Raw genomic sequence first — 18,450 nt, 5'->3', positions numbered from 1 at the left:
GAAAACACATTCTTTTTCTCCACTAAAAACATGCTTGAAACAAATGCAGGCTTCTCATATTCAACCTTATACGTTCTCGGGACATCATTATTTTTTCTATTTTTCTTTTCTATTACTTTAAATGCCATTCTGCAGCTAGAAGGCATAATTTGCATAATAAAAATCCAGAAGGAAAAATGTGAACATACTCTGTAGTTAAATTTCACTTCCCATACAAATAAGATGGCTTCAGAGGCACTTACAGTGTTTCACAAAGAGGTCACTGCTCTTTAACCCCCTGGCTGCCACTGCACCCCTGAGAGGACTCTGCTTCCCTAAGAACTTACCACATCCCAAAGCACAAGTGGTATGAACAATAAGAAAAGTAGATAGGGAGGTCAGATGTTTGTGTTGCATCAGATAGATTTGCTGGTGATTGATGTGAGCTGTTTGGTCCCATCACACTAACTTACTTTACTCCATCTGCTGAAATAGCTAGAAATACATTCAATTCAGTGTTTCTCCTTAGGACTGCAATGATGACTACAGTGTAATGTCAATATAAATGGGACAGGAAGAGTTCTGCCTACCAGAGGAATGGGAACAGTATGTTCTCTGTTAAGATTTCCTTTGTAATACACTGATAATATTCTCTGACCAAGGCATAACATTAGTCCTTCACCCTATCCTTTAACTACATCTCAGGCATGCTAAAGACAGCTGAAAGTCAAACTGGACGTAAACGATGTCTGTTCTGAGCTTATTACAAAATACACTCAGGGATCCTCTCCCTTGAGTAGCAACACAGCCTTTTTGCAGAAAATAGCCAAAACACTAATTAATGCCAGCAGGTTGACAACTGCCACCAGAAAGGAAGTACTTCCTGACAAACAGGATGGCATGTGGAGTCACTCTTCTCCATGCCAGGTACAGCTCCCTCTCTGTCAGCTGAGGAACTGTCTCTCCATTGTCCATTTTACCTCCTGATTTACATTTCACCAAACTTTCTCTGGCAGTCAGACAGATTCATTGTGTCACACGCCTTGATCAGGAAGACAAGGAGCTGACAGGAAATTCCCTTGGCTAAACAAACTCCAGCTAATGCCAGCATGCCAATTTTCACATCCCTGTCATCATCTCTCTGGTATGTACTAGTGACTGGACAAGATCAAATTGCTGGCAACGGTCACAGAGCTGGCTTGTGAAGACATGGGCTAAATCATCAGCACCTGACAAACCACGAACCAAGATGCACCAATACAAGGTGCTAACAAGGTATGGTCTGTGTTTTGTTCCATCAACAGTGAGTACCACCATCTGCTACAGGAGTCCCACAACATTAATGCATTCTCTAGCTTTCCATTCCCTAGTAATACAGCACTTTCTATAAAATCAGAAACAGACAGCAGGTCTGCTCTCTATGCAGCAACAGCTCCTCCTTCAGTGCTAAGAGCAGAAGAAGAAAAGATGCTCACCTTCACGGAGTTAATAACTTCTGCTGTGCTTTGGCTTGCATTGTTGACTCTACTCCCATTCAGACAGAAGCACCTAGCTTGAATTTAGTGACGCCTTAAATCCAAGCCGAGAAGAAACAAGCAGAATAAAGCTTGAGAGCTATTGACTTTCAGTTCCTTATTACAAACAGAAAGTTGGATGCTGAATTACTACCCATCAACTGCAAGTTCAATTCTTCTACTAATGGAGTCACTCCGTAAGGTTGATAGTCACAGCACAGTGTAGTTTCTGCTCTTTGGAGAAGGTACTAACTTGAACTGAGTAGTTTAATAAAGATAAACATTGTATTCTCTGCCAACTGCCTTTCTTTTACTCATCTGTCTCTTAGCTCCAACTGCCTGCTCCTCTCCTTTGAGACCTCAAACTTTGCCTTTTGACCTGTAATCTCTGCTATGATTGTTAATGCTATATTTACAATAAAAGTAACCAAATCAAACTATTCAAAACAATTGCTTTAGTAAGTCTTTGTATCTAGCTCTATCACTCCTGAGAAATTAGAGTGTTTAGACTTGCACATTTATCTCACAGTTCTCTACTGCTGTGTTGATAACTGAATACTCCCTTAAGTGGACAATTCACATTTAAAAGGAGAGACTTTGCTATGATTGTTACCAAACAGACTTCAGGGTAATGAGCAGGTATTGTCCCACACAAACCTCACTGGCCTCCCCTCTTGTGTTAGAGAAGAGGAATTGGCTGTGTACTGTACATGGGTATACTCTGAGCAGAGCACACCAGCAGATGAGGGCTTGCACCATGTATTTATTTTTCCATGAGCCTCCTTGTCCATTTGCTTGTGAACAGAATGGAATATGAAATTATGGCTCTGCCCTTCTGTGCAACAGGTCAGACAGGTCAGCTACAGCTGTGTAAAATGTGGATTTTTTTCCTTTGGTCACAGGAGACCAAGGCTTGGTGTAAGTAATGCAACCTGCCTAAGTCAAATGCAACAAACACTTCAAGTACCAAAGCTTGCAATCATTAGAAATATCCCAGAAATTAGAAGTACAAACCTGGTATAAACAAAAATCTCTCCATGGGGAAATCAACAAATCACTTTCTTTCCAAAGATTGTTTTGACATCTGACAAAAAACTATTCAGATCCTGAAAGGGAAGCTCATTTCCACCCCAGTACTCTGTCCTCTTGAGAACCTGGGATGGTGGGGTGGTAAAGGGAAGAAACAAAAAAATCACACACACACACAGGGGAAGTAACCTTCCAGAGATAATCAATGGCTTTATAATGAGCAGCCAATTCTACTGAATATTAATTAGGTAGCACTGGCAAGGCTCTGCTCTGGGGAGGTCAGCGCTCCTGCCAGCTGCCTTGTGTGAACACAAAGGAGGCCTCAGCAAAAGGCAAATTGTAAATGGCAGGTTTTATATGAGAGGCACCACTCAGGCCCTCAGTAGAGGAAAAAAAAAAAACCAACAAAAAGTACAGCCACAGCACTAGCAAGCACAAAACATCAGCAGTCCTGTTAAATTTTGTTATTATACTGTGCTCTGAAGTGCAATTCCAGATTTGCCCTAATAAATTTGTTTTAAAAATCATGACTTGCAAATATGCATGATACCATGAGTTGCCACAGGTTCCTCTTCCCTAAAGATTCACAGACATGTGAAATGGGATGCTTTTGCAGACATCCGTCCTCAGAAGCTTTGTCTAACGTTACACCTCAGTACATGCAGGGTATGTACGGTTTTCACGGTGATACTGTATGCTGATACCTAGGCCAGCTCTAAGCATACTTCATGCACTTGAAGCAGCACAGCTGTGTGTTAGTACTTCATCCCTCTCACAGTACTGTCTGTTCTTACTGTCCCACTCAATAAACATGATTTTAGTATATTTCTTTTCTCTAGAAATAGTTAGATATTAATTTTATGATTACAGGCATTGGTAGATACACATAGAACTTACACTGCTGAGGTAAGTAGCTATTACTGAGTAAAAGGTTATCCTACCTTTTTAGAAGTAGAGAGTCTTTTCTCATAGGCTTTCTGTGGAAAGAGAAATTGCGACAGTCAGGGGAAAGAGGACTTGAAACTGTATTCTTTAAAAAATAATAAGAAGAAAAAGAAGAAAAGAAAAAAGTTCCATTTCCTCCCTGGTGTAACTCATCTGACTTCAGTGGGGCTGTCCCAGGGTAGATTCGTCCCTCTTTCTTTGCCAAAAAGAGAACAACAGGAGCCAACCAAAGGCATCTGCTTTTGCATTTCCTCAGTGAATCCGTTCATTATGCTCTCATGATAGAGAAGCTGTAAACAAAGGCACTTCATGATGTTGCATTGTGCTATCCATAATTACACTGTATGTGTTTCATCAGTATACATGCTTCAGGGCACACTGCAAAAGCTTTTTATGTATTCAGGACTCTTTCTGAGAGAGTGGATTAAATGAAGAGAGGGAAAACCTAACAGTTAAAACAGAAAAGTAAAATTTAACAGTTACTTAGAGAGAAGTTCAGCATAAAAGGGAGGAGACGAGGCTTTATACACACACACTGCAAAAAAAAAAAAAAAACCAAAAAACCAAACAAACAAAAAAAAAAAACCCAAAAGATGCTAGGCAGAAATTTTACTAGCATTATCCCTGTTAGTACACTTTAATCCTTTCACTTACACTTTCTCTTTAAGATAACAAGCCCTTTAAAACAGTAAACTTGTTTATATGGTGCTGCCACTTGAAAATCTCAGTCTGGATGGGTACTCAGAAGAATTTTTGTAAAACAAAAAGTTCAGTTTGGAAGCTTTCTGACGCTAACTTTATATAAATGGCCCAATCAACCATGCTCTGATTTCAGAGTGATGTAAGTCAAGCCTAACTTCCCTACTTTGGAGAATTAGAAAATGCTAGTGTCAGATCATAAGTGAGTACTGAATTATTTACTGCTTAGCAGTTTAGCTTAGATTAATTGGCAGTGTATGGTGCAAGTCATTTTGCCTCTGCAAAGAAATTCTCTTTATCTTGCAAGCATTTACTGCTCCCACTACCGCCGTCTTGGATGTAATCAAGTCCAGCACAAATGTAACACTTCTGCTGAGAGCTTTGCTTTCAGAGGTCCTGAATCTGTTACCAGAACGTGTATAATCCACACCCTGACTAGAAGTACTTGTGTTTGAAAAGAACGTGGAAAAAAAAAATTCCTTAGATAACCAACACCCAGATACACAGGGGAGGCAGGCATTTGAGGGCTGAAAGCTGAGACTGGTCTGGGAAGAGGAGCACAGAGAGAGGTAGCAAGCAAGGGTGAGCACAGGGGTTGGTGGAGAGAGAGAGTTTTGTGGCAAATTCTACCTTTTATTACCTATATGCACATACAACTTATTCTGCTGCAAAATCACAAGCTTATGTTTGTTTGATTTTTAAGAGAAGTAATTATTTGGAAGTTAAAAGAGATAATAGAACGTGACTGCTGTCAAAGTTGATGAAAGTCAGGGTGAAGTTTGACTTCTCAAGGCTCAATTATGCCCATGAGGAATGCTGATACATTGAATTTACTCTAAACTCGAGAAAGAAGAGGGAACTTTTAATTGTAGGCTAGTCTCCTCTATCCACCTCTCTACTTACATATACACATATATTTCACTGGATCCAAATATTTCTGTGTTTGTGAGTTTTTGTGTTTATACATATGTTAATCTTTAAATTGGTTAATGATTAATTGCTGCTAAATTTGGCCTTTGATTTACCTCACATCATTAGTAAATCTTGAATTGCTGCTAAATCATCACAATGTGAAATATTCCATCCACAAGAGCGACCTATATCAAAACACACTAAAAATGGCACTCAACAATGTCAAATTGTTTTAAATGCCAGATTTCACTGTGGACTATGGAAAAAAAACAGTTTCAAAGTGCATACATCAAGGCAGGATTTGGATAGTTTAACAGCAAATTAAAAGATTTCCAAACTATGCAATCCTGCTTTTTAAAAAGATTACTCATATTTTGAGTTTTCCCCTATTATTGTCAATTGCTCCTCTGCTAGAAACCATAAAAGGAAAAGTTCAGACAGTTCTTTTTTGAACACTTCTTACATAAAGTTAAAAACTGTCAGGCTTGTGTTACTTGAAATGTGTTTACAGATGAGAAGTTACAGCTAAACAGTAGATCCTTTCTTTAGAAAGGACTGGACATAAAAGTGTTGCCTCAGTCACTACACAAGTGACAACGGACATAAGGTATTGGGGAGCAGCCAGTGATGTGTCAAAGTGACAGGGAAACTAACCTGCCCTACTCACCAGAAAACCAGAGCCCAAAACTCTGCCTCACCTAGCAGGAATTCTCTAACAGGAGCTGGTCTGAAGGATTACACTTAAAACTTTGCCATAAGGGCTGTGGACTTACTCTTAATGTTATTATTTAAAACGTGCTTGCATTTATTTCCCAGCCGTCTTATTCAGGAGCTTACCCTTCACAGAGAGGAGAGAAAGCCAGGAAAGGACATGGATAGACATTAAGGCATAGTTAAGGCATAGTTATGCCATGAAAATTCAGAAAGGTGGGAGACTTGCTTAGCTGGATTTTCAAAGTTGGGCAATTCAGTGCAACAAAGAGGAAAGGATACTCAGTGTAGTAAAATAATAATATACTACTACTTTACAGCAAAATATAGTCATTTCATAACAGCTTTTGTAAAAGTTGTCTCAGCATTTATAACAATAAATTATTATATTAGTAATTATTAATAACATCTTACCTAGCTATTCAACTCCACAGATGTCAAAGTCTTTTACAAAGAAAGGACGATCATTTACTCCTCTTCTATTATCTAAGGTTTGACCCTGCCATCATGGCAGGTAGCCATATGGCGACTACTGACACAAAGAAACACAAGAGTTGCAGGAAACAACGTGTGGCTTCTGCAAGAAATTTTCCCTAGACCTTGCACTACACAGAACAGAATTAAGAAACTTTCTAGACTTATGTGAAGTAATCTACTTCTAGAGGTCAAAAAGTCTTTAAGGATTAATTTTTAGAAAATTCCTTTGGACTAATTAAACCAGAAGTAATGCTTAGGAAGAGTGCCAGTGTGCACACTCTGGAATTAGATCAGCTATCTCCAGAGCCTTAGTGTAGTCCCAGGAGTGAGTTTGTTCTGAACAAAACTACCTGTGGAAAATTGGATGAGACCCACACGTTACCCATCAACTTTGAAGTTTAGGCACATGGATGTGTCTATAATGACCATGACTGGAACCCAAGTCATCTATCCAAGACAAGTATAAAATGCTCACCATTTCTGTGCACTACTAAGACTCCATGGCTAGAGCTACTCTGCATATACTAAATCAGTGAAAAGTACAGCTGGCTCCATTCATATGGCTTAAAGGAAAAGCTTCACTCTGGGCAAGTCTAGGTCTGGACTGCAATAAAGGCTGAAATACAAAGCTGCATGCAGCCAGAAGTGCTGTGTTTCAAGTGGCTTGAGATCAAACCCATCCTGATTTGCACCCAAACCATATACCATTTCAGGCTTGCTTGAAACTTAGCCAACCATTGCTGAAGGGTTCACAGACTTTAGTGAACTTGCCCTGAACTTTGCATTGGAAATGGAAAAGTAAAATAAAACTTTCAAGCTGAAGGTTCTGCCTTAAGACATTTTGCTCATCTTCAATACCAATGCCTTATAAAAAAAAAATTTATGTTCTATTCTACACAGTGATCCCAAACCCCATTCCTCACATATACTTTCCCAGATTTCCTTTCCTATATGTCTAACAACTTCTCCCACCTCATCAGCTTCACAGCAACTATGATCTTTAAGATGAAGAAGATGATCCCCAGCTACAGAAACACTGTAGGCTACGCATAACTCTCTCACTCACAGGAGTAAAATCCCTCCATCCCAAAAAGCCTACTTAAGTAATGGTAACAACACATTCTTAAAGGTTTTCCAAGGTCAAATGAAAAGTTACTTTCAATTTTGAAGGAAAGTCATAAAATAATACAGAACAACTTTGGAAAGCGGTCTTGGTCCTGTCAGTGGTAGTAATTCCAAGTTTAGATTCACAGATTTCATTATGTGCCTTTATTTCTTAGTCTGCTACATATATAGCCCTTTGCTATTCACCATAAGTTATGGCAGCTTTGAATCTTCCCAGCAGCAAGAACCCTACTGTTTTTCTGGATGAGTTCATGTTCTTCTCCATGTGGTACTTCCCCTCAGTTCTAGCATCCATTTTTAACACACCCACTTAAAACCTCTGTCTTGGAACAAGCACTACAGGCCTGGGGAGCTTTAAGATAAACTGCAAAGCAGTTTGTAAATATAAGAAGATGGCAGAGTGAATCATCTGTTACTACAGACAGCTCTTGAAGCTCCAATAAATAGGATTCAATTTAAAGAAAAATCAGTTTATCCCTGAACAACTTGTTCTAGAATAGGCTTCAACATTATCCACTTTTCTCCATGATAATTCTTCGCCTGTTCTAATTGTCAGCTCCTTTTCTTATGTAACTCCCTGTTTTTACAAAGAATTATCATTTTGTAGTGGCAGTATTAAACCATTTCAAAAATTAGCTTCCACAAACCTCACACCGATATTTTGGAAATGAAAAAAAATAAACAAAAAACCAAAAAATAGTGGCAATTCAACAGGTAGTTGTCTTCTCCTTAGGAAAGTGGCAAACCCAGGTTTTCTGGACAACGTGAAACATTCCACCATTTATGACAACTGAAGTTCCCAGGACATCTTGTATGAAGATTTGGTTGGGAGCCTTTGCCTCTTTACAGCAGCTGAAATGCAATTTTTTTTTTTAATTTTTTTTTTTTAGGAGGCTTTCCCCTGCTTCCAGTGCATTTTGCTGATGTCAGTCCCCCTGCACTCACTCTCTGCTGGGCATCCTGGTTATTCATGTGGGATGGGAAATGAAAGCCTACACTTTTCAGAAGAACACTGCTATACTCATGCCATTTAGAATTTTTATTTGGACTACGCAAAGAACAAAAGTCAATCCAGCAGCTATTATAATCAGCATCTTTTACAAGTTGACCCAAGCTCTAAAACACTTGCAAGACGATTGACAATTCCAAGGATGAAAGATTCATTGTTTGGGAACTTTCCATTGTAAACTTATATTTTGGTTTTCCTCTGCAGTTACGGACTTGAAAACTTTTTTAAAAAAAAAAAAAAATTTAAAATCAGACCCTTGAGCAGTCACTTGCTTCCAGGACTTGGGACTTTAAGGGAAAAAAATTCCAATTTGAAAACTTCAACTGCCAACATTATGAAAGCTATTTTCTCCTGAGCATTGATGTTAATATTTCTTCCACATTCTATTTTATCGCCCACGTGCTTCTCACCACACCTTAAGGGCCCAGTGTCTTTTTCATCAGGGAGAGGTTGGCTACCAAACTGTCCTAGGGTTGTCCATTTTGCTAATAGGATTATAGCAAATAATACCAAACACCCCCCAACACTTATTTATATGGAAACAGCATTAATCCCTTCTGTCTGCCCCACCTCATAACTTTCTGTCTGAGCACAAAAGCTATCTGTCTGCTTTGGCAGCAGACAAACATTTTTAAAATGTTTCCAAACACCAGAAGGTTTTTTTTCCCACCATTCTTTATAGTTTAGCTCTGCAGGAACACACAAACAAGAAGTATAACAAAGATGATTAAATTCTCTCTCTTGTAATTAATATAGGGCACTTATATTGCTTTCTGGGGAATAACATCAAATACAATTGCCAGAAAAAATGTGAAGAAAATGGACAAGGAGCTATAAATAAAGCAGCACCTTTTATGCTGTTAATTGTGTCTCATACAATGCCACCATAGTGTGTTACTAATCAGTACATATAAATTTTAGTAACTTTTCAACACAACTTGCTAGCCCAGTTTTCCAGACAATGTCCAAGGGATAGATTCATATCACTTGTACAATGTAAGTGGATATAATGCTGACCTTGTCTGACTTGGTGGGTCTCACTTATATTAATGTGGAGAGTCAGCTGGCTAAAGAAAACAGCAATGCTGACTTCAGCTTACGTTAACACATCTGGACATTGAAAACAGTGCTGTTCCTGTGGCAGAAGCAGTATCCTCTGGCAGAGTGCGGATAGGAGAATTTGGAGTGGTAAACCTGGACAGACATTTCTTGACAACCTGCCTCTGAAATTGTGCCTGTGCTCAGAGCTTGCACCTGAACTATGGTAAATAACTGTCTTGATTAGTCTACTACCTGAAGTTTTCTAAACCCCAACACTACAATCTCATCTATTGCATAAGGACACAAAAGGTGAGCTACCAAGGTTTAGCCTGCCATTTTCAAAATGACAGTCACAGTATAATTAAAGTCATAGCATAATTAAAATTCTACTATTTTCTTTAATCAACAAATTAATCCAGTGATTCTGTCCAGAAGCAAAGCTGAGAGTTAAATACCAAAACCTGCTTTTGACGAAGGCAAAAATGCAATGTATCTATTAAAATTCAAAGCAAAGGGATCGCTTGTTTCTATTATCCATATTATTCTACATCACTTTTACACGAATTGAGGTAGTATGATGGCCCTACAAAGAATAGCTTTTTCACAGAGACACACTCTTCCTCAGTGCAAATGCAAGTTTCCAAATAACTCAGAGTCAAGTGTGTTGAAAGAATACATTTATTGATATTTGGAAGTTCAAATTTTACTTCACTCCTTGTTCTTTAATGTCAGAGTGATCTAGCTGACTTTTAAAACTGCCCTGCCCAAGCATTTTTGTGGTTATTTATATATTGTGCTATCTGGCAACATCTTATTCAAGGCTTGGTTTTATTATGCAGCTGTAACACCACAAATTCTTCAATATTTGGCAATTTACATCCAGTTTTGTAAATAATCACACTTGGAGCGTCATACTTGAGGCATCAGGGGAGAGGTTTTGTTTCTGTCCTACACCAGCTCTACTCTTCTTCCAACAGAAAATATCAAGACAAGAAAAAAAAAATACAGCACATTCTTAGATGTCTGTAATAATGAGAAACTCTCTAGGAAGAGCTTAAAACATTCCAGGATGCACAAGAAGTAAATTGTTCTCAGTCATCTATTTACAGGTTCTTAATCTACATTGTGCACTCTACTAGCCATGCAGGTTTTCAGTGTTTTTGGTTGGTTTTTTTTTTTTAAGCTAATAATAAAGTCACAATTCAGCAAGAAAGTTCTGCCCTGATTCATGGGTTCCAGTGCTGCAGAAGTCTTCAGGTTCATTGCAGGAACTGGGCTTAAATTAATGACATAAATAAAACAATACATCTTTGATTGACAGTGTTTTTTTGAGAACTGCGACAGCTGTGACAGTTTCACTGCAAAGTAGCTACTGAACATATACATTTCCCTGCACAAATGAAGGTCTGGTAATCCTAAGAGAACGAGGTTGTAAAAAAGGAGATGTGGCTGGCTTTTCCAGCCATCATTCCCCAGGCTTTATAAAGAATGTTTCAGAATTGTTCCACATTATCAGTCTTTCATAGCCTGCACTCTCTGAACACACTCGTCGTAGCTTAGAGCTGGATCCAGGAGATAGCTTGATGAATACTAAAGATACTGGAAAAATTTCAAGTCTTGGCTTTTTGGAGTGGAGAAAGGAGGAAGTCAAACTCCCCAGCACATGCTGAATGATTTGCACAGCCCATAAAGAACTGAATTCCTGCCCAGAATGCAAAACCAATCTGAACCAAGCTCGCTGTCAGGTTCAATACATTCCAATTTTCCCTTCACTGTTTTAATTTCCATTGCTTTGTCTCTCTACAGTACTTGGTCCTACCCAGCACTGTATGTACTATTCCAATATAAGACAGGCTGCTTAAATATGTGCATAAACTGAAGGAAAACTGAATCAGAAATATGTCCTCTGAACGAAACAAGCCCCATAGAACAGCTTACGGTGTTTTAGGAGTTAAGAGCGTACCTATCCAGACTGTTCACCCTAGCAGCTTTACCCAAAATAAAATTTTGCCAGTTTTGATCAAATAAATGAAAGGAGATTGAGTATTCTGGCTGATGCATCTGAGACAGCTTAAAAAGTCAGCTTTCCAACAGGGCAGGGAATGTTTAGGGCTTCCTGAAAAATATCCCTCTCTAGTTGTCTGAAGTAGCACTTCTAAAAACCCTTGACTTTTACTCTGAGGACTGAAGGCTAACAATAAGTTTCAGTGGAATATTCCATTAACAGCCAAATAAAAACCATTTTACTGAGAAAACATGCATTTCTACAAGCAGCTGAACCAACATAGTCCTGTTTCCTACAGATCTGCAGTTTTCTAGTGTGGAAATGGAAACAATATAAAATGTTTCTCATGTTTATTAAGGGATAAATTTACACAGGACCCTTTCCCTCAGGAGGGCTGTTAGCTAAGTCTCTGTTTGCACTCCCTGACTACCTACTTTTATCTCCCTGATGTGAACTCTGTGACTTCTAGCTCACTGAAATTTTGCTGAGATTGACCAGAGTGTTCAGAAGTTATTAGGGAGGAGTTACAGACTCAGCAAGATCATGTAAGCAGATCAAGTAACTAAAAAAAAAAACCAAAACAAAACCCTTCTACTTTCCAACAAATATGGATGTTAAGATAGGTGAAAAATAACTGTGAAAGGAGGCAGCCAGTATTTGCAGTATTTTCATTTTTTGTTCTAACTGCCACCAGGACAGGACAGGAAGGTTAAGCCCCTGTCTCACACACTGCATATCAAGGTTCAGCTCCCTCCTCTGCCAAAATCTTTCTGTGACCATAGTAAGTTATGTTGGGAACAAACCAAAACAAGAGAGAGGAATCTCAAATTGGGTTTCCAGAGCCAACTTCCTGGTGCTTAAAACTTACAACAATTAAGTGTTCTCAGCAGAGTACACAGAGAGTGTTAAAAACAGAGTAACAGCATGTTTGGCAGGCAACATTGTATAAAACCACTACAGAACAGTGACAACAAGATGTATCTGAAACCCCTTTCTCCCTTCACTAGGCAGCTTTCTTAGGGGTTGTCATTTGGAATCCAAGGAGAGATCTCTCTCCTGAAGAAATCACCTACATCTCAGAGCTTCCAACCTGTTGTCCGTAGATCCTGAGATGAGAAATAAGGTATGGAATACACAAGTGACATCTCCAAAAGGGGCTACACTTTCACTGGGGATCTTTTAGAAGTCAGCAAAGAATAAAAGGCTAAAAATTGCCTCTCTGCTTCCTTTTTTTTTCCCTCAAACGGATGACAAAAGGCGGCAGGTAGTGCCTCCACACTTCTTTGTGATCATAGCCAAACAGCTAGAAAATTCATTCACAGTGTAGGTAAACCAGGCTCCTCTTTATCCTTGAAAGGGTCTCATCCCATACTGACAAATAGGCTGCCTTCATCAATGCCACACACATAGAGAAAGACAATCCAGCCCTACAGTGTTTATAATCGAAAGTAAAAACCAAAATAAATTTTAAAAAACAAACAAATTTGTTATTCCCTTTGCAGGCAATAAGCTGAGCCAAGTACAGTAAGATTATGAATAGAGAGTAATAAATCAGTTGCATAGCTGAGAATTAAGCCCTTACAGTGATTTCAGTACTTTTCTCTTTAATTTGGGATCCATTCTAGTAGGCTTATGTAGCATGTACAAGTTCATAGTGTTGCAGTTGTTATGCAGCAACAGCAGCCGGAAGCTCTGTGGAACCTAGTGCTCAGAAGGATGCACACAGACAAGAAATCAGATTACAGATCTGCCTCATCATTATTATGCCTTTTGTATGAATTTTGTACTCTTGAAAGAATACCAGGTTAGCTGACAGAAAATGCTTAAGGTATAGTGAGTAACACGGAAATCACATGCATTAACCAACTGGTTTTGATATTCAGAGGTACTGTATGTTACTGAAGTATTGCAAATTGTTGAAACAGATAATCAATTCAACTAAATTTCTGTTAAATCTGAATTAAAGCCTGTCTTTATTTTGAGGGGGGTTTTGTTGTTTATTCTGTTTCTCACAAGCCTAACATACTAACTACTGAAAAGTTAGTAGTTTTGAAAAGTTATTGTGACCTGAAACCAGTGTGGAACACTAAGTCCATCTCTCTTTGTGGGTATCTTTTGTTTCAAAGCGTTTCAGAACTATTTATTTTAACTCTTTTAATTAAGCTAGAAAAGAACCAGCTTATTTAAATCAATATAAATTGTTCTTATACATAAAAAAGGGATTGCCCAGAGGAGACTTCACTAACTTAATAATTTGTGTCTAAAACTTTTCTAAGGTTTATAAGCTGTTTCCTTCTTTGTGAGCAAGTATCTTTGGACTCGATTCAGGTAAGCAGCCACAAACTGGAAAATGACGAGATTATTTATGATGGGAAGGACTAACAGCAACAGAATGAGGAGACACTGAGTTTAATAGGTGAGAAACAAGCCACCAGTTTGTGTGTACTCTCAAGCAGTTGGGCATGAAGCTTAGTTACAAAATAATCAAAGTCCGCCTGTGTGCAATAGCAAGACAAAACATTAGGAAAGCAATCTCCCAGTCTGAGATCTGGCAGCAGACCTGCCTTCACAAGGTTTGCAACTCAACCTTACAGATCCAAGGGGTTTCTTTATCAGTAAGGGCTACTGGCTGCAAAACGTGTCAGGCCAAAAGGAGAAACTCTCCATTTCATAAGACAGCTTGACAACAACTAACTTTGATAATATATGGAAGATTAGAACAGCTCCATCTACAGACAAGCTGTAATGTTTAGCCAAAAGCATCTTTGTAAAGAAGCAAAAAGCTTAACCTGTTCACAGGCATCTATGAACGAGTGCCTAACCATCCTTTCTTTGCAACTGCCTGATGTGCATAAATGGGGTTTGAAAAGGAGAACTGGCTGAACGGATAACCTTTGTGGCATGTGGAACCCCTTTTAGGGTAGGCACTGATAAAGAGTTACAGGGAGCCCCTGACATTTTCGATGTTATAAGCACCTGAAGCCCTATCTGTAGCCAAGAATTGGAATAATTTTGATGTATAGGGGATGTACACAGGCTGTTACAAAGGGTGCCTCTGTAACACAGCAGCACCATTTCAATGCTGCTGGCCTTCCGTCTCCTCCCACAAAGGCAAGCTTGCTAGGTTCTGCTGAGCTGCAGAACCTGAGAAAAAGCAACACTGTACTGCTTTTGTTCTGGTGAGGGGGAAGAAGAAGAAAAAAGCACTTTTTGAATGGATTAGGACTTGGAAGAGACTTCTTCCTGACACGGAAGAGTGTCAGGAAATAAGAAAATGGGGTCTCAAATCTGAACACTCTTAAAAGCTCAGCAAGAAAGAATCAATAATAAATTACAGGTTGTTATCCTCTCAGCTTAGCCAGGGCACTGTAACTTTCTCAGAAAGCTTTCTGAAAAAAACTTGTGATTTTAGCAGAAACTACATTACTTCTCTTCACTTTGCTTTCATGCAATATGAATTGTTCCTTACTGACTCAAAAGACTTAAATGCATATAATGCTATATGCAAGCAGATACAATCACAAACAAAAGCACCTCTCCTAGCTTATGTATTTTAATAACTCTTCCTGTCATTTAACAAATAATAACCATGCAGAAATGGAGTAACTATAGCACACTCCAGACATAAGCATCTAAACAAAGTATTGAATGATACTGTGCAATTTACAGTTTAGTCCACATGGAGCCCAGATAGGTATGGGTTTATTTGGAGAAGGAGCTGAGTGAGCATTAGGTGTCCTCTATCATGCACTGTCAGGTGCTGCTTCCCTGCATGGTAGATCCTTGCATCAAGCCATAGCTTCTTTGTAACAGTCCAACCTCAAACATCTTGGTCAGGTTTAAAAAAAAAACAATTTATTGCAAAGGACAACATGTGCACGAGACCACTGTGCGCATGACACTCAATATTTCCTGCACACGTTATGATTACAGCACCAAAAAAAATAAATCTATGCATCAGCAGTAAGTTCAAGGTATTGAAGTTATGGCACATACCCAGACCAACTACAACTACACCTACTAGCTCTGGCTCATTGTGTAACACAGATACGGGTCTTAAAACCTACAAATACAATGGTTGCAAATAAGTCAAACCACAGCACAACCAATCAAACCAATTAGAAATCAGACAAGATGCAACCTTCCCCACCCTGGATCAGCACTCCACAAAACTACCAGGAAGTGTGTGTTGCCCCAGCAGTCTGCCCTAGGGCTATTTACTCCCCCCACATAGCTGTATGGATTCCTGCCCCTTTCAGTCAACCTCATAAAAGATCCCTGCAGTAAGTAAGCAGAAATATTACAAAGAAGAGTCATATAAAATGAAGTGTCTCTATCTGCCCACTAATGCAAGGAATTGGCACCACACGATAAACCCTACCCGCAGACAAAAGCAAAGGCACTACAGGTATGGAATATATATGGAAACAAAGCTGTTTAGCAATCTAACAGAGAAAACTGTTAGTATTGTTCAGTTTACATTTTTAGGTTACAGTTCTGCATAGCTATGCTGGCAAAAAAAAAACTGAAGTAGCCACTGACACAAAACTGCCAAGCATGTAGAAGTGCCTGTAGGAGAGGGCTTGTTGCTGCTGAGGTACCACCTGGCCCCACACCTGTGGTCTCCACCCCATAATCATCATGTCTTTTCTATCAGTCTCATGCTTTGGAAGAAGAAACAGCCAGCAAATGTTGCTTTGACACTTGTTTTGATCTATCTGGTTACCTGCCCATCAACTAAAAACCTACAAGAGTAAGATTTGAATGCGATAATACAGAGGCAAAGGAAGACATATTACACATTGTAAATTTACTTATATAGTATTGTTATGCATAAAACCACAAGCATTTTAAGCTCAAATGTCTTGGTGCTTCTCTGCTTAAATCTAAAACCTAAACTTAGATCTTTTGTAGGATTGAATGTTTCCTTGCTTGCATATAAATACTAAAGCAGCTTTCTGCAAGGCGAAATGTAATAACTACAGCATTTATACCTGGTCCAATGCTTTGCTTCTTGTCTATCCAGTAACACATTAGGCAAAACTATTTTAATTAGATGTGCCCAGATCACTTTTAAAATAAGTTCCACCACAGCCCCAAAACTGATTCCCCATTATATTTGACAAAAGTGTTCCAAAACTTCAGTTCTTTACTTTTATAATGTTCACATTTTGAGGACTAAAATACATTCTGTTGCTCATCCAACACAAGAGACAAATGTAAACTAATAAAGTGCACTACAAGAAATTTCACCTAGAAATTAACCTAAAATAATCTCAAATCCTTTGCAACTAAGTTACAGCATATAGAGATAAACTGGCTAGCAATTACTAGTGTATTGCCTTGTACAGTACCCCACTAGTAGCCCCTACAAGTTTTCCCTTGTTGGATCACCTGTTTCTGGGTCCAGTGTCAGTATCTACAATGCTTCCTTTGGTAACAAACTGTGAAGATAACTGTACAGTACATATTAATGAAATTATCAAATGCTTCAGCAGAGACTTTGATCCTTTGCCTTTTAAGCACATAGGAAGTTAACTAAAAATCTCACATATTTGTACTAAAATTTCTTACCTTGCAGAGTTTCAGCAACAGCCAGCATGTCAGGTACGCTGTCAGAGTGAATTCTGCTTTCATATATCTTTCACGCAAACAGGTAAGGTACATTTGTACTGAATTCAGCTCTTCACAGACAACACTACTGCTAGCATTATTAATATCATCTTCCCCACCCTCTTGTCTTCCTTTTTCCTCTTCTGCTGATGCACCCAAACATCTACTGAATTCCATTTTAAAAACTTTTTTTCCCCACCTTCTCCACAAAGCCTTGATCTTTCCAGAGACAACTCAGGAAAGTTTTTATTTCGTATCAACAATGATATTCCCCAATCCTCTAGAAGTATGTAGTCTCGTCTTTAAGCCAAGTCAAAAAGTTAAGACTATGATAGAACAAACTTTCTTTAAACTACATTGGCCCTTTGCCTTTCTCTTATTGAGCGACCGCTTACAAATGTGCGAGCAGCTACAAGGATAAATATAGCACCAGCTAGCCCTGTCATACAGCACAAGAATACTCCTGCCGTTGCCAAGAGAGAAGAGAAAGATTCCGTTTATTTAAAGAGCAAGTCCTCAGCATCAGTAGCCCCTTGTTTATTTGGCTGGGGAAAAAAAAAGTTGAAAAATCTGTTATTTTTGAAAAGTTGGGTTTTTTTTTTTGTTGCCGAGTGTGCTTCCTCAGAACAAATCCTGATTCTGTAAAAAAAAAAAAAAAAAGTTCTTACAGAGGAGGTTTTTTTTAATTCCAGAGACTTCTAGCCACAGTAATTCATTGTCTGTGATATCGCAGATGCCAAGCTTGTGAAGGCTACAGATTTCAAAAGAATAAATGAGGTCTTGCAGATGGACTAAAGCCAAGACATTTTGAAATAACAAATAGCCTTTCCGTAGGCCAAAATATGAAGAAAATATGCAAGAGATTAACTAAATAAGTTTTAGCTAAACATTAAACAGCTCATCTGTGCCTTGCAACAGCTCAAATTTGTGCACTAAGAACAATTTTAAGAACCTTTAGCCTACTCTCAGTGACTGTTAGAAGAGATCTAAAGGTTTGGGCTTAATTGTATCGATTGTGATAATTCAACAGCATCAAGAACTAAAATACATAATTTTAATCAATAGGATTAATTTTACTGGTAGCTTCATACAGAAAGTCATGCTTTCTTAAAAATATTTCACCCCACCCCAGGGGGGATATTCAAGTAAAGGAAGAGATCACTGTGGTTTGCTGAAAAACTAATTAAGAGCTCCGATATCTTGAAACACTGCTCTTTTTAACATACGGAGTATCTAATACCCAAAGATTCCATCACCTTGAACCACTCTTAAGCATCAGATACGTCAGTTATTTATTAAATGTTTAGCATCCAAATATATTATCTTTAAGCATATTAAATACCACCTTGACCTAATCTCAATGATTTTCATAGGACTACTGGTGGCTTATA

At 38.6% G+C, this 18,450-nt stretch overlaps 1 protein-coding gene across 2 annotated transcripts in view; it reads right to left on the bottom strand.

Moving 5' to 3' along the window:
• The window catches only part of ARHGEF4 (Rho guanine nucleotide exchange factor 4), a 220,272-nt gene extending 202,934 nt beyond the window's left edge, over positions 1 to 17,338 (bottom strand). For both annotated transcript variants that reach the window (XM_086754340.1, XM_086754341.1), the window contains exons 1-2: positions 17,021 to 17,338; positions 3,464 to 3,499 (exon numbers count right to left, since the gene is read on the bottom strand). In XM_086754340.1, coding sequence (XP_086610466.1) covers positions 3,464 to 3,499; positions 17,021 to 17,236 — 252 coding nt within the window. In that variant the 5' untranslated portion in view covers positions 17,237 to 17,338. The remainder of the gene's footprint in view (positions 1 to 3,463; positions 3,500 to 17,020) is intronic.
• Between the last annotated feature and the right edge of the window lie 1,112 nt (positions 17,339 to 18,450).

The sequence above is a fragment of the Chlamydotis macqueenii genome, chromosome 9, assembly GCF_036417535.1.
Source record: "Chlamydotis macqueenii isolate bChlMac1 chromosome 9, bChlMac1.mat, whole genome shotgun sequence".
NCBI lineage: Eukaryota > Metazoa > Chordata > Aves > Otidiformes > Otididae > Chlamydotis > Chlamydotis macqueenii.
The sequence above is the reverse complement of the archived record's forward strand: the minus strand, read 5'-3'. Positions and strand labels throughout refer to the sequence as shown.